Source organism: Mustela nivalis (genome assembly GCF_964662115.1).
Source record: "Mustela nivalis genome assembly, chromosome: 7".
Taxonomy (NCBI): Eukaryota; Metazoa; Chordata; class Mammalia; order Carnivora; family Mustelidae; genus Mustela; species Mustela nivalis.
The window spans coordinates 66876820-66894137 of NC_139026.1; the positions used below are offsets into that span (position 1 = coordinate 66876820).

Sequence of the window (17318 nt, forward strand, 5' to 3'; positions counted from 1 at the left end):
TAGTGCCCATAGAACATAAAATGGTTTAGTATTTTAAATATGAATATGATCTTTAATTTTAAAGCAAAAAACCTACAAAAAAAGAAACACAAGCAGAATTGCAACTGATGTAAAATCTGACCTCTTATAAAGCTGCTGCTATTCAAATGAAAAACACCAAATCTACCTAATATTTTTGCACTGTTTCTGCAAAGCTTCTGGTAAGGATCTTCTTTAATAGCATACTTCCTTCACTAAAAATTTCTGTGGATTTAGACTTTTAGCAAATTTTTTACATTTTGTTGAAGAGTAACAATGTATTTTGAAATACAGATCTTCCTCAACTTATGATGGGTTTATTGGACACTCAGTGTTTAAGTTGAAAACACCATAAGTTAAAAACGCTTTTAATACACCTAACCTACCAAACAGCATACCTTAGCCTAGCCTGCCTTAAATGTGCTCAGAACACTTACATTAGCTTACATTTGAGCAAAATCTTCTAAAACAAAGCCTATTTTATAATAAAGTGTTGAATATGTCATATAATTTATTGAATACTGTACTGAAAGTTACAAAAAAAAAAAAGAATAGTTATAAGGTACAGACTGGTTGTTAAGTATATTGGTTATTTATCCTCATGACTCTGTGGCTATACCTAACTGACACTGCCCAGCATCGCACAAGCTCATACCGCATAATGCTAGCCTAGGAAATGATCAAAATTCAAAATTCCTAGAACAGTTTCTACTGAATGTGTACTGCTTTCTCACCACTATAAAGTTGAAAAATTATAAGCTGAACCAGTGTAAGGTGGTGAATGTTTCCCAAGTTAAAATAGTTTTCAGAACTTTATTGATGGAAGTCAGTACAGGAGAAGACACTGATAACTGAGAACTAGAGGAAATAAGAAATAAATAATATGAACTTAGAAATAAGTAAGTAGGTTAAACTAACTGAATACATATATAATGAGAGATTATATGTCTCCTAGTTTCAGAGAACAGGTATGTGACAGGTTAGTCAATCACATTAACATACACGTATTTTTTAAAAAACTGTATTCATTAGAAGGGGACGGCTGGCATATAAAAGTAGGGTTTTAAAGAAGCAAAATCTGGCAATGCCCAATAATGCAATACCAAAACTAGGGTAGTGTACGCCTTGGAAGAAGGTAATATTCCTGTGAAAATAACTACTCTAGATAATTATAATTTGGTACCAGTTAACTTCCATCTAATAATTTGTCTCTGTTCTGACTCCATCCTCAACAAGTGACCTTAGGATTCGGATTCTTTTATAGACTTGCCTACAGCGTAAGACCAAACTGGTGAGATTAATACACACATCCCAGGCTTCATAATTATTAAAAGCACCATCAAAAATAATTCTATATTCTATGTGCAAGAAGATAGCCCCAAAATAGGAAAAACTAATAGAAGAAAACAAAAAGGTAACAAAATTTTTAAATACATACATACATACATACATACGCAGTGAGTCCAAAGAGGACTGTAAGGGATGGGGAAAAATGTGGCTTACAGAAGGCAAATGTGATCTGGCTGGGATTTCAGATGACACAAGAGTCTGGCAGTTTACCTTAGGGCCCTGCTCCTTTGCCATTGCTGCCTTTCCACACTTTCTCGGTTTAAAGAAGTCTTGAGCTGGTGCAAGTGATATACTCTAAGAACGAGACAGTATCTGAGAGTAGTTAAAAGGATGGCCTCTAGCCAAACTACTTCTGTTTAAAACTTGACTTCATTTTTTCTTGGCTGGGTTGATCCTAATCAAGTAAATATAGCGAAAGCTCTGGGTGAACTGCTAGCCTACAGTGAGCGCCCTGTGTGCATAGGCTGTGACTGTTATTAATGATTTCGTTAGCTCCTTTGTAGATCAGGTTAGAATTACAAAAAGACCTCATCAAGACCTCAAAAATAATGGTCATTCTTTCGTTTTTTAAGGATTTTTTAAAAAGTTTATTTGACAGAGCGCAAGAGGGAGCATGAGCAAAGGGAGCATGAGCAGGGGGAGCAGGAGAAGCAGGCGCCCTGCTGAGCAGGGAGCCCCAAGCGGGGCTGGAGGCTCAATCCCAAAACCCTGGGATCATGATCTGAGAGAAAGACAGACACTTAATGACTGAGCCACGCAGGCGCCCCAATAATGGTCATTTTTATTTTTATTTATTTATTTTTTAAAGATTTTATTTATTTCTTTGACGGAGAGATCACAAGTAGGCAGAGAGGCAGGCAGAGAGAGAGAGAGGAGGAAGCAGGAGCAGAGAACCCGATGCGGGACTCGATCCCAGGACCCTGAGATCATGACCTGAGCAGAAGGCAGCGGCTTAACCCACTGAGCCACCCAGGCGCCCCTAATGGTCATTTTTAAAATGAGATTTTTTTTTTTCTGCCCTCCTCTATTTCAATAAAAAGTTGTAGATTTGTGTGTCTGTAAAGGAGGTGAGTTCAAGGTCTTCCTGCCTCGAGGCATCTTGGATTGAAACCTATTTTGACAACCCTAGGATGGATTAATGTACAACCATTAAAAAATTATCCTCTATTGTTTTTAATAGGTACTATAATATTTAACCAAAGTACAAAATTACAGTAACAGGAATAACTGGGAACCAACACGACTGACTCTTGGTAAGCATACCAAGTAGAGCAGGGGGGTGCAGGTGTCCCAGAGTAGTGTGTGTGCAAGCATTCCTTGTGCTATGGACATCAATCAGTATTGTTGGGGGGTGGGGGAGGGTAATTGGCAGATAGGGACAAGTATTCGTGATAATCACCATTCTCATCTTTCCTGGCCTTTTACCATCCCATAACTGTTCCAAAGCAGAAGTACAGTGTGTTAAATGGACTAGTTTCCTAGGGCTGCCCTAAGAAAGTACCACAAATTGAGTGACTTAAAATAACATTTATTCTCTCACCAGTTCTAGATGCGAAAAACCCCAAATCCAGGTGTTAGCAGGAGAAATTAATAAAAGGAAATATCATTTAAAATGAAGTCTAGAGGCCAGATGAGGGAGCTCTCACATCCTACCACTAGCCAGCAAGTACAGACCCCACCAGGAACAGAGAGTACCTTGCAGGTCTTGCCAGTGGATACCAGTTTACTAAGCCCCGCAGGAAACAGCCCAGTCAGGAAGAGACTGTCAGGATTAGCTAAGGAAAAGGCAACATGCCTCAACAAACTCCCAGTTTACTCTCTAGGACTTTTCATCCATAACAGCCCCTCCCAACTCCCTTCTTTGTAACAAAGCAGTCATCTCATTTGTTCTCCATACATGCCAATGGTTTTGCTGTAGCATTCATGTCCTAAACTGCAAGTCTCTGCTAATCCCTAGTAAACTCATTTTTGCTGGTAAAATAATTGACAGTTTTAAGATTAACAGTTCCTTCTGGAAGTTCTGAGAATCTGTTTATGCCTCTCTGCTCACTTCTGATGGTTTGCAGTAGCTTGTAGATATATGGCTCCAATCCCTGCTTCTGTCTTCACATGGTGAGCTACCGTCTCCTCTGTTTTTAAGATTAAAAGTACAGCCTTTTGGTCAGATGGGTATGGGGTTTGAATCCAGGCTCTGTTTTTTTGTGTTCTGGAGAAAATCTAACATCTCTGAGCTTCAGTTTCGTGGAAAATGGAACCTTAAGATCTTCCTCAGAGCTGTTGTGATTTAAGTAGTTATGTTGCAGAAGGCAGAGTATAAATGGTGGTCATGGGGCCTCTGGGTGGCTCAGTGGGTTAAGCCTCTGCCTTTGGCTCAGGTCATGATCCCAGGGCCCTGGGATTGAGTCCCGCATCTGGCTCTCTGCTCAGCACGGAGCCTGCTTCCCTCTCTCTCTGCCTGCTTCTCTGCCTACTTGTGATCTCTCTCTGCTAAATAAATAAATAAAATCTTAAAATAAATAAATGGTGGTCATTGGAATTAAGCTCATGGTCAATACAGCTGTGATTTTTGTACTCTCCAGTTTGTATGTTCTAGGACAGTGAATTAATTACAAGACCTATACCATACAAATTTAGGGACAAAAGAATTATGAATCTTTACAGAATTACTTTATATTCAGGGATCTCTCGGTTTCTGAGCAGGAAGTTGAGACTCCTGTCCTCACCCTGCCCTCCTGTGTTTTCTTTTTGTCTTACTATCTCCCTAAGACGTTAGTGGACAGACATGACCAGAGTTAGAGGACCTAGAAAAATACTTACTGTTTTCCCAGACATCAAGTACAGTAAGGTTCCTTCTGAATTAAAAGAACTCATTTGCAATCCTGTCAGCAGGCAATAATATGTTTCATGCAGTGTAAACAGTAACACATGTACCTAGGAGTCACTAAGAATTACATAATTTTTCAGTTGGAAGAATTCTTAAAAGTGCAGTTGCTCACTTAGGATAAAAACTTTTTGTTCAGCTTTCTTACCAAATTATGGCCCTGCAAATTATAGCCAATGCTGCGTGGAATAATTTTAAATATTAAGGATTTTTATAATGGGGTTTTATTATATCTAAAACCCAGATTAATCCAGTGACTTTCTGTCAGAGAGCTACTTTTAGTTAAAACTTCTTCAAAACGTCTTAGTTAATAGCAAAATTCTTAATTCTTAATTATGCAAATTTCTTAAGCAAATTCTTAATTAAGCAGAATTGTTAATTAAGCAATATTCTTAATGTTAACTCTCCAGCAAACTGGAGAGAGTGGGTATGGAGAGAGGGTGAGACTCCCGAAGGCTTAACTTTCTGTATTTCCATACTTTTTTACAGCAGAATGCAGATTTTTAAAAAATACAATATTTTTTAAATCAGCAAAACCTTCACATTTTTATTTTCATGAAAAAAAGAAGACATGGTACGTCTTTGATTTATATCTTCCAGTTGTTTAGAACATGGATATTTACAATTTGTACTAGAGTTCCCAAAATTATTGTTAGCTTATAATTTAGTATGGAAAAATGTTATCACAAGCATCATCTCCTTCAAATTAATTGAACTCATCCCCATACCCTAACCACCTTCTTGATAGTTTCCTTGACACAGCATTGCTACAGATAGGGTCCACATATGCCAAGGAAACATTGAGTGTCAGGGTAGCTTCCAGGCTCATTCAAAGTGTGTGCCTTTATTTCTTCCCTTGCATCCTTAATATTTAAGATGTTTGGAAATACAGCATTAATTGTGGTAGATTTCATCCCTACATCCAATCATCAGCAAACGCTGTATGCTTTACCTTCAACTCTTTTAACAGCTTCCCAGCTGCTCCCATGGGCTCGGATTTCACTCTTTCCTCCTTACAGCCTAGTCGCCACCCAGTAATCAAGTGAGGTGTTGTTTTTTGTTTTAAAGATTTTATTTATTTATCTGAGAGAGAGAGAGTGAGAGAGCATGAGAGGGGAAGGGGTCAGAGGGAGAAGCAGACTCCCCGCATAGCTAGGAGCCCAATGCGGGACTCCACCCGGGGACTCGGGATCATGACTTGAGCCGAAGGCAGTGGCTTAACCAGCTGAGCCACCCAGGTGCCTAAGAGAAATTTTTTTTGAAGAGTAAGTCTGATCAATCTGATCAAGGCATGTCTGTCTGTCCCTTTATCACTCACAATAAAATTGGGTCCTCACAAGGGTGATTTGCTTGTTTCATTTGCTGGGTACTTCAATTTCAACTCCTATCACTCTCTCCCGGGCTCCCTGGACTCCATTCACACCAGCCGCCTCTGCTTTGCTTTACACACATTGACTCTGCTCCCATTTCAGGCTCTGCCTTTGCAGTACTCTAAGCCTAGAACATTCTTTCCCAGATCTCTCTGTACTAATGCTCTCCCTTTTCATTCAGATCTCTGGTCAATTATCCCTTCTCAGAGGTCTTCCTTAACCTAAACCCCATATATAGTAGTACCCCCTTCACTCACTATCCCTTTATCCGTGCTTTCACATAACACTAGATATATTTTTAAGATGCATTTTATATAATCATATATTTGTCAATTGTCAGTCTTCCATCATTAAAAGAGAAATCGCCAAGAGTAGGGACTTTGTTCTTACTACTGGATTGGAAGGGTGTAGGACAACACCTGACATAAAACTAGGCATTTACCAATCATGTGAATGAATCTTTCATTTACATTCCTAAGCACTTTTTGCTTCACTTAGTTTTCCTCTCTTTTACTACTATTACAATTCCACCCAGGCTTTTAAGCAAAGATGCTTTTTATAAGTGGATACATGTTAATCATCATTACGAGGGATTGCTATAGGGGTCACTGTTTATTTATTTTAAATGTCTTTTTTTTTTTTAAAGATTTTATTTATTTATTTGAAAGACGGAGATCACAAGTAGGCAGAGAGGCAGGCAGAGAGAGAGAGAGAGGGAAGCAGGCTTCCTGCGGAGCAGGGAGCCCGATGCGGGGCTCGATCCCAGGACCCTGAGATCATGACCCGAGCCAAAGGCAGCAGCCCAAACCACTGAGCCACCCAGGCGCCCCTATTTTAAATGTTTTATTTGACAGGGCGGGTGAGAGAGCACAAGCAGACAGAGTAGTAGAGGGAGAGGCAGAAGCGGGGAGCCTGATGTGGGTCTCAATTCCAGGACCCTGAGATCATGACCTGAGTTGATGGCAGATGCTTAATCATCTGAGCCACCCAGGCACCTCAGGGGTCACTGTGTTTAACGCATAGGGAAAGTGGACACTTCAAGCAAGTGCCAAAGTGAATCCTACCAAGAGTCTCTGTGCGCAGAAAAAGCAGCTGGGGAGGAGATGGGATCAAGGGCAGAGCTCATAGGAAGAGAGGGAATGAGGTTTTGTTTAGGGGTCCTGAATCGGACTGGTGCTGTCAGTGTAATTAATCCCATTCTGTAGTCTCACGGACCAGCTTATCCCCCACCCTGCCACCTCCCACCCAAGCAGTAAAAATACATTTTACACTTTACAGTTCTAGACTTATTAAACAATTAAAGACTTTTTCTTAGCAAATCAAACTTCAAGGCTGACTTTATTCTCTCCTCTTATTTTTATTATTGAATAAATTAATTTTCCCTGCAATATGAGCAGGGTTTTTTCCCCCCCTGTTGTCATGACATTATATGCTTTGATCCAGGTGATTATTTTCTTGCAATGGAGGGTGGGTAGAGAAAAAAAAAAAAATCCCATGCTGGGATGATGCATGTGGATGAGCTCGCTGAAATACTTTTTCCTTTTTGCCTTACAGTCTCTTTGCCCACGTCCAGTTCAGAGGATGCTAATATAAACCTTGCCCACCTCTCTCAGCCCATCTTTCTTACTCAGACAGTTCCCCAGCAGCTTTCTGATGGGCACACACTCTTCCGTTTCCAGGACAAACTGTGCCACGGCCTTCCGTCCTGGCAACTGGCCCCGCACGGTCTCACTTTTGACTGTCCAGGACTACTCCTCTGATGTCTTTGGGCTTACCTGGCACCCCAAAGATGATAAACAGGCCCAGTCAGTCATCTCCTATCAAGTGACAGAATTCTTCAAGCTTATCAAATCGACTTCTCTTCCTGGAAGACCCCCCTGCCCTGGATTCTGGAGGGGACATGTCACAGGGCTGAGATGCCACAGGAGGGAGGGAAGACATCTGCAGAGTTTGCACTGCCAGCTGAAGCCTGATCTGTTTGTCGGCTCCCCAGAAAGTCCAAATCCAGTCTGCCCCGAACAGTACAGCTTGGTGCTTGGTCATCTTGGTGGTGGTGAGCCATTCATCCACTCCCTTGTCTTGGCAGAAAGTGATGAAGTGGATTAAGAAGATCTCGTTCAGAGTGTTGGAAGCTGGGCACAGATTGCTCAGAGGATCTTCGAATCCAAGATACTCCCTCACTTTCGGAGCTGCATGGACTATAGCCTCGCTGACAACCTCACAGATGCTGGAATCCTCTTTGCTGTCCTTCGGAGGCAACTGTTGCGATGAGTTTTGCCCCATATTTCCTCTTCACCTGATCAATACTGCTTCCGGAGATCGAACGTATGAAGCTCATGCAGAATGACTTCTTCGGAGAAGTTTTACGGTGTTTTACAGTGAAGTCATGTCTGGTAATGCAGTCCCAGTTTTCTGACTCAGCATTGACGTGGCGTAGCTGAGCACATAGACACACAGCTAAACAAACATGCCCGGTCTCTCTGTTTGCCAATGAGGTGTGTTGTATTCACACATTCCTGCTGGTTTATTAAGTTAGAGATGATTAACTCTCACCAAAACATCTGTTCTTCTCTAGCGATGTTCACTCCACTTCTAATATTGGGCAATCTCTTCCAAGATAGGTTTCCGCTTTTCAAATTTTACTTAAAGACAGTATTTAGTTCTTTAAAGGAATATACATCTCCTTCTAAAACAAACTTCTTCAACTTTGATGGCGAGTCATTTCCCTTTGCTTTTCTAATAACCCCTCTACTAGGATTCCTTACGCCCCACCCAGTCCAGCTGCCTATTTCCTTTTGTACAGAAATTCCTCAGAGCCCTCAAATTTCTACCTGTCGATATATGCTATAACCCTCCCCCATGAAATTTATGGGAGTTTGCAAATGATAAAGCATCTGTGTCACTGTTCTAATAGGTCAGAAATAAAGCCTACTGGGTATTCTGCACAAAGGAAAATAAAGTCACAGAGCATAAAAACAGGAGACAATTATCAACTGACTTTATTTCTTTTCATATGTTAAAACCAGCAGTGCACAATGTTTTGTAAATAAAATATATCTCATCAAAAAAATATTTAACTTTATCACATATCATCAGTTATGTTACACTGCCCTGAATAAAGAATATTTGGCATCTCTAACAGTCTTCTGGCATATTTTTTTTAACCAGGTTTGAATAAGAAATTGTTTTTCAAATGGTGACATATGTTCACATTAAAAAAAATACTAGTATGTAAGAGTCCAATACAGTTACCAGACAATGAATAGTAGAGAGTAAAGGATTATTATTAGCATCAGATCATTTTAGTCACGAATAAACAGTAATTTGGTATTATAGGCCCTTGCTGAAAAGCTTGGTAACCTGCTAAGAACTTGCAAGAGCACACCACTGATATTCAAATAGAATTTATAAGCAAATCCATGGGCACATACTGAACTGCCTCTCCCCACACCAATTTGTGACGTGTCTTTACCATGTTGGCTATCGTGGGAAGTGTAGTAGTGAATAAAAAATAGGTTATTTTTTCGACTACCCCTAAAAATAATGATAAACACAGTAAGTTTTTGCCACCGCTATTTCCTTTAGAAATAAATGTCATCTGGGCCCTGTGCTAAAAACATGAATTACGTTTTCTCATCAATATATAGCCATTCTAAAACTCCTTGTGCAGCCTCAGCGTTACTGAACTCTGAGACGAAATGTTCAGATGCATATTCAGCTTAACATAACAAAATCCCATCCACTGATAGCCTGAGAAATATACAATTAATAACAGTAGGTAGATGGTTAGTATTTTGATGTCATGAGATACTCAGCAAGAAGGAAAATAAGCAGCTTAATACTGTGAAGGTTTTTGTTTGGGTCTGATTTCTTCAGAAATTTCTACAAATTTGGGGGGGAACTTCTGAATTCATTTGAGTTAATAGTATTCAAATGTCCCTGGTGTTCTTCCTTTTGAGGCTAAAGGATCCAAGATGAAGGCTGAAACTTTCAACTCTTCAACAATTAACTGGGTGATGTGTCATCAGAGAAGGGGCATTTCATATACCCTAATTTAGTTGGGATGATCAATATTAACTCATTTTTAATATCATTAAAATTCAGCTTGGAGAAGGAGAGATCATCCCAACCTTTCGAGGACCACTTGGTATATGACTGTTTGGAGCACTGCATTTGCTTTTCATCATCTCCTGTATGTCACAAAATAAAAGTTCTATTTTCTATGTACTAAATATATACACGTATTTAGAAAAATATATAAAATAGGACAAGAGGTGGCAAGTGGAGGTGGCCGCTGGCATTTAGCAGGCACGTGGAACACTTGAGGAAATTCCACATACGGATTTTGAAAGCATGTGATGTCCTATGCTGACAGCTACAGTGTTGTCACACTGACGTGACGAGATCATCCACGCACTGCTTCCTGACCCCCAAATCCTGGGTACTGTTGAATGGGAACGTGAAATGCTACAGTAAAACACTCATATTAAATGCAACACTTTAAATATATCACAGATTTTTACATTAAATAGAGGACAGACCACTACACTCTCATTCACCAGTGTCTCATTTTTCATGGCGTCTTCGGAATAGGCACACGCTGTCCCCCGCAACCCAGGCCTCCGTGTCCATTTCCGAGAAGGTGGAATGATCAATTGTATATAATCTGTTGTTTGTTCTAGATTCTTTGAGTTGTTTGAAAAATCAGGTGGAGGAAAGCCAAGGGGCTCCTCATGCTCGTCCAAGTGCTCAGATTAAACATTGGAGTCCTCGTCAGTGATGCTGGCACTGGGGAAACGGGCGGCAAAATCCCGAAACATGTCGTCCTCCTTTAACTTGCGCTGGAAAACAAGGGGATGGGGTCATGAAACAGGAAGCAGGAGCTCGGCACGACACACGCTCCGTTAAAACATGCAGTCCTTTGGGGTTATTTTAAATATCTTTTTAGAATAACATTTTTATTTTAAACTTCTTCTCATTTTTAAAGATTTTATTTTTAAGTAATCTCTACCCCCAACGTAGGGCTCGAAGTCACAACCCCATCAAGAATCGCACGCTCCACCAACGGAGCCAGCCAGGTGCCCCTGTAGAATAACATTTTAACTTCGTTTTACAGACTTACCGTTAGATTGTTGATGCCTTCGGTGAACACCCGTATCTGTCTCACTGTGTCTTCTGAATCCTCCATCTGTAAAGAACACACCCATCATGTGACCTACTCGGTTGCATCATTTCAAAGAAAGGACAGCAAAATGAGAAGTCGAAGAAGAAATAATGCAAGTGATATGAAACGGGCTGGGAGCAACAGAACACTTCTGGGGATACCTCCTTTCGTTACAGCAACCAGAGGCTAAGAATGAGCCAAAATGTCCCTTTACTGGCACCTCTAGCCTAATGCTCTGATATTGACAATGACATCAAAGGATTGGTGACTAGGGGGCAATACTCAAATCCAGGACTTTGCATTGAAAAAGACTACATGAGCTGTGTATTTCCACTTGACTTAATACACAGATTTCCATAACCCAGAGACAGTATAACATCAGTGAGCAGCCCAGCCTGGCAGCTTGGAAGCCCAGGTCTTCAAGCTGCTCTTCTATCTCAGGTGAGTTACTCAGCCTCTCCGTGCCTCGGTTTCCTTCCCCCTACACTGAGGATGACAAGGCTCTGTCAGTGAAAGCTGACATACGTTAACTGCTGAGGATAGTGCCTGGGACATAGCAAGCAACTGGGAAGCTATTGACTATTATTTTCTTATTATATTTTCAGATATTAGAGAAAAAACTGATTAGTAGACACAGTGCATCAAGTTTCCATTTAGTGTTTCATGGCTGGAGGAACTTGAAAGAAAACAGGCATGTCCTATTGCCTTTACCTGCTCCAACCAGTCCAAATCATCTTCGTCATACAGACGCGTGTCCAATCCAGGTTTAAATCCCTTCTTAGAGGTACTTCCTGATGGATGTCCCAGTTCCATAGGACAAATATATTTTTCCCTATCTTCCTGTCTCTTCCTTCTCAGTTTCCAAAAATTGCCGAAGGTAAGTTTCCTTGGCTTTAAAAGAAAAGCAAACATCCAGGGATTTAATAAAACTCATATGGCAGAGAATTGAGAATATGCATGATTCAAATATTCACTCCATTTACAGAGAAAAGCAATTGGATGATTAAATTGGTGTGACAAAAATAAAAGCACCCTGTGTGTGTATGACTGATGTGCCCAAATATAATAAATGATCCAGATTATGAATCTCAGAAGATTAAGCTTGTTCTACTTATTCACCCCAATTAGCTGCGCAGTCACGGTGATACGCAAAAAAATGCCAAGAGCCTTAGTTTTTGATTAAACAGGACTTAATGCAATGATATTTCTCAGGGATGAATCCAGTTTTGCAAGGTTTTCCCATCTCAGATCAGGAAAAGAGAATGGTCCTAACTGTGTTTTCTTTTCTTTTTTTTTTTTTTTTAAAGATTTTATTTATTTATTTGACAGAGAGAAATCACAAGTAGATGGAGAGGCAGGAGAGAGGGAAGCAGGCTCTCCGCTGAGCAGAGCGCCCGATGCGGGACTCGATCCCAGGACTCTGAGATCATGACCTGAGCTGAAGGCAGCGGCTTAACCCACTGAGCCACCCAGGCACCCCTAACTGTGTTTTCTTTTCAGGGGAAGCTATGATTATCCTGTCTGCCGGCTATGCTTCCATAACAGAACTGAGGTTGCTAAAGGAATCCTCGCTTGTTTGGAGAGAGAATTTCTAATGATACTTGGAAGAGAAACTCCATCTGAGTCACTGCATAGTCCCTGAGACTATCAGTTCAGCAGACGGTGATCAGGCTGATGGTGAGAATTTAAATAGAACAGAGTCTTTGAGAAGTTTCAAATCTGGCAGATCTCTTAAGAGAGAAAGGGAGCTAATGAGAAAGTGTCAGGCAGGTAGAGGAGGTAAAAGAGAGAGAGAGAGAGAAATATCTATATTTCTATATATAAAGAAATTAGTACAAATTTGCAGAAGAGCTGATAAACTCTATCTCCACATTAAGTTGGTTGAGATAACAGACTCATAAGAGTTCACAGAGAAATGATTAAAAAGAAGAAAATGTAATCTGAATTTGGTATGACCCATGAATCTGGGTATACCCAGAAACAGCCATTCTCTGTTGGTCTACCTTGAGTCATTTCTTAAGTATCTTTTTCTAACTTGCAAGATTGGTTCATTGCAAGCCAGACAAGTTGAATCTGTGTGAGAAATCTTCCTCTTCTGCTGGATTTATCCATAGAACAACTGCAATCAATGTTTGAGCCCAAGTCATGGACTCTGCATTGGCAATACTTTGACTGCATCCCAACGTCATCTTCTTCATCACTGTTAACTCTAATAGAATAAATGTGAGCAAAGGTTCCCCCAGAAAGACACTTGCAAAAATGCATTTTCTTAATTACTCTTAAAGATGCACAGACCATTAACCCATCCACAAGACTCAGGAAACTCCAGAAAATGGGACAGTCAGGTCAAAACCAAGCCCCAGCTTTAGTTTTTGCTTTAACCAGTTATTAGAAGACAGAAGCCTAAACCAACCTTCACTTTGGCCTTGGCTGTCAGGAGTACATAATCTGGTAACTCCATGGCATCACGCTTTTGGTGCTGGGCCTCGGCCCCGATCAGAAGGTTGAAATGAGTAGCCAAATGTCTTCGCAAGAGGGTCTTACTTGGTGGGATGTTCAATAGCTGAGCCATTGTTTCTACATTAAAACGAGGTTCTAGAACCTATAAAAAAAAAAGTCATTTAAGGCACTGTGTATCATGCATGTCTGCCCTGTGCTTTGTAATTGGCAAAGTTCCTTCATTTAGTCATCACCAATGATCCCACAACAGCCCAGAGAGACCGATTTTCAAGCTATAGATCTTTATTTTGCCTAAGCCAGTGAGAAGTAGAGCCGTTCCCAACATCCATGCATTCCAAAGTTAGGGCTTGTAGCTCCCCAAAGTGGAGCCTTTGGAAGGCGACTCCTTATATCACTGTGCAGAAATAGAATCTGGATGTGGCAGGTGTTTCACGCCTTTGGTGCTGCGCCTCACATGAGAACCGGTGGCCAGATGGTCACATAAGATAACAGACAATGGATTGAAATCTGATCTAACCCTACATGATACAAATACATGATGGGGAAAAATACTCGGAAAGTAAAGACTCCCTAGAAATGGTTACAGGAGGGCTCAGTTTGATGGTGCTAGGATTATGACAAGCAAACTGATAATGTCCTAACTCATTTGACTGATGGAAACAAAATGAGAAGTCAGTTTTTCAATTAAAAGAGAGTTTTACCATGAGCCCACCATGGACACCACTGCCTCTGAGATTGGGGGCATATTCTGCCAAGTCCACGGAGCGCAGCCACTCCATCACCCGGTGATTGGTCCACTGCTGAACTTCGGACGGGGTGACGCTGTTCTGTGAGAACAAACAACCACCAGGAGCTTCAGTCATGAGAGACTGTGGGCTCTGAGAAACACACAGAGGGTTTTGGAGGGGAGGGGGGTAGGGGGTTGGGTGAGCCTGGTGGTGGGTATTAAGGAGGGCACGTATTGCATGGAACACTGGGTGTGGTGCATAAACAATGAAATCTGGAACATTTTATTTTTTATGAAAAAAGTAAAATAAAAGGAGCGTTAGTCCATTGACTGTGGGATCCCAAACACTCAAACTGCACCTTCTACAAAGTCTGCCTTCTAGAGCACAATTCCCTCGACATCCCACTAAGTATTTACAGAAAAGGTGAAAAGGGGTCTGCTAATCTCAGTTTTGTTTTGAGGCATCCGTGCCAGTGTTCCAAGCTTTTTTCACAAACTCATGAAGCAGTGCTTTAGGAAAACAAGTCTCTAGAGTGATATTTAACTCTGTGGCTTAAGGAGGCAAGAAAATAAGAGACACCTGAGAAAAGGAGGGAGGGAAATTAAAACACAATCTTTGTGGTTACACAGGTAGACCCATCACAATGGGGGGGATATAGGAAAATAAAGCCCGAGAAGGTAATGAGGCTGGACTTGAGGCTCTGAGGATGGCAGAAGCCTTCCCTGCCGGCCCATGAAGACTCGTGTGTCTGTTTTGCCCGCACAGCTGTCCCGTGCATGGAGAGCGCATGCAGCGGGAATCTCAACCTCAGGTGCTACCTCGTCAGACGGCCGCCTCCCCAAACAGTTCGGTTCAAAGTTATTGATCCTCAGGACCTGGATAGCCCTTTTGATACTGAGATGATGTAGCACACTCACGACCTTCAAAGACAGTAAGTCATCCTGAAAAAAAAACAAAACAAAACAACAACAAAAAGAGGAGTTCACTGAGCTGGCCTAGAGCAGGAGGACCTTCTCAGGGAAATTTCAGAAAACAAGTAAAACTAGGAAACCCCTCTACCAACAGGCCTCGAGCGCTTGTATTTTCAAACCCTTTATTTGGTAACAGAACACTTTTTTTCCTGTTCCCAACAAAATCCTCTCCAGGACCCCAAATTAAAAACAACCACCAAAAAATTAGTGTTGTATCAACAGAAGCCAAGTTTCACCTGTTTCTTTTCCGGACACTTTGAAACAGGATCGTGAGACCCCACAGCTCTGTAGAGCACAGTTGGAAAGGAATTGGCTGGGTTACACTTTGATTTGGTGTGATAAAGCAAAGAGTTAAGAGCCCATGATGTTCAGTGAGGACAGCAGAACTAGGTTTGCTGAACTAAGGCACATCACCATTTGGGAGAAAATCAGAAAAGTATCTCTGTTATAGTATTCCCCAAGCCTCAAGGAATCTCTAGTTCTTGATTATTATGCTCTATCCAGCAGAGTCTGTGATCGATGAGAAGGTTTTGGTGAGAGTTAAAGAGAAAGGAGACATGAAGAAGTTATTAGTAGCAACATGTATCACCATCAGTTCCTTCCAGGTGTAACTTTCCTGTCTGTGGTTATTGGGAACATTTCAAACATACCAAACACACCAAAACAAATTATTTCAGAAGGTGATGTGGAGGGCAGTGTCAAGATAAGCACCAGTCTATTTCCAAACACATCAAGAAAATAAAACAAGAAAAATATCCATTTTAGACACACCTTACTGATAAACACATTTGTTGGTGGTGGTGGGGGGGTGATAATCTATTATAGAAATAGTTTTTAAATAAAAATATTGGACAATCAGCTTAAATTCTTAAAGCTACTCAGCAAAATTATTTCCTGAATTTTTTTTGGATCAATTTCTTTAAGGCACTTCCTTATGGTAAGTTAGAAGGCATTCAACACATTTTAATCTAAGATTGAGACACCCATTCAAAACATTTCCACGTGGGTCAGTTTCAACTAATTCAAGTTTTTCAGATTTAAAAAAATCTAAATACGTGATTACAATGTAAATACAATGCAAATTATTTTAGCTTGAGACATTTTTTTTAGAGGGCTGTTTTAAATCAAAACAGATACTATTTTTAGATTTTTTAACAAATCTTTTGTTTTTTTAAAGATTTTTATTTATTTATTTGACAGAGCAAGATCACAAGTAGGCAGAGAGGCAGGCAGAGAGAGAGAGAGGAGGAAGCAGGCTCCCTGCTAAGCAGAGCCCGACGCCGGACTCAATCCCAGGACCCTGAGATCATGACCTGAGCCGAAGGCAGGGGTTTAGCCCACTGAGCCACCCAGGTGCCGCCGCCTTCTTCTTCTTTTTTTTTTTTTATTTGACAGAGAGAGAGAGATCATAAGTGGGAGAGAGGCAGGCATAGAGAGAGAGGGAGAGGCAGGCTCCCTGCTAAACAGAGAGCCTGATGCAGGGCTCGATCCCAGGACCCTGAGATCATGACCTGAGCCGAAGGCAGGGGCTTAACCCACTGAGCCACCCAGGTGCCCCTAAAAAAATCTTTTAGGTAATTTTAATTTACCAAAGAGTTGCCAAAGAAGAGATAATAGTTCCATATATCCTTCACTCAGCTTTCCCTAATGGTTAACACCTTCTATAACCATAATGTAGTCATCAAAACTGAGGAATTAACATAAACAAAAAAATGGTAATTAAAACTACAGACTTTACTCAGATTTCACCAGCTTTTCCACTAGGTCCTTTCTCTATTCCAGGATCCAGCCCAGGATATCATGTTCAAATAGGTATTTTTGTGACTCAGAACTTTTGAGGTCTAATTGTCTAAGATGATTTACTCTTTTATAGTCACAAAATTTATGTGCACTTTTCTTGTGGTTTTAAGCCTGAATCTACTCATGTTCGTGCAGAAGCATACCTACCTAGACAAGCAGGCAAGTATTTACTGAATTTGTTGCAGGCTGAGCTATTAAGAGGAGGAATCTGGAAACATCTTGGGTTCAAACACCCTGTGACTTCTGACTACTTTCTGGCTGTGGAAACTTGGTTGAACTACCCCATTTCTCAAGTTTCTCATTCCCTCACCTAAACACTGGGGGATAACAAGAATGTCACCTCAAGGCTTGCTGAAACTGGAGTATTCATAGGAGTACGGAGCTTGGAAGAGTGTCTGGCACACAGTATACATGCAATGTGCCACGCGCTCGTGTTATTACAAGCAGGTGCCCACCAAGGTACGGACTTTGGTTCAATGACAGAGAAGAAAATGAATCCCATGAAAGGTACCCCACAATTCTGACATTGAAAAATAAGCTGTTTGAAATTTTCAACAACTTTTTTTTAAAAAACGA

The 17318-nt window shown here is 40.9% G+C and overlaps 1 protein-coding gene and 1 pseudogene across 2 annotated transcripts in view; both read right to left on the reverse strand.

The window, feature by feature from the left end:
• Positions 1 to 7138: 7138 nt before the first annotated feature.
• On the reverse strand, positions 7139 to 7904 carry LOC309868696 (rab15 effector protein pseudogene; annotated as a pseudogene). Its single transcript has one exon. The product of its transcript is annotated as a rab15 effector protein pseudogene (transcript).
• A 6619-nt stretch (positions 7905 to 14523) lies between these two features.
• Positions 14524 to 17318, reverse strand: part of LOC309870262 (liprin-beta-1-like) — a gene marked incomplete at both ends in the record, with an annotated part of 52911 nt that continues 50116 nt past the window's right edge. The window contains 2 exons of the mRNA XM_082742445.1: positions 14524 to 14550; positions 14790 to 14912. Coding sequence (XP_082598571.1) covers positions 14524 to 14550; positions 14790 to 14912 — 150 coding nt within the window. The remainder of the gene's footprint in view (positions 14551 to 14789; positions 14913 to 17318) is intronic.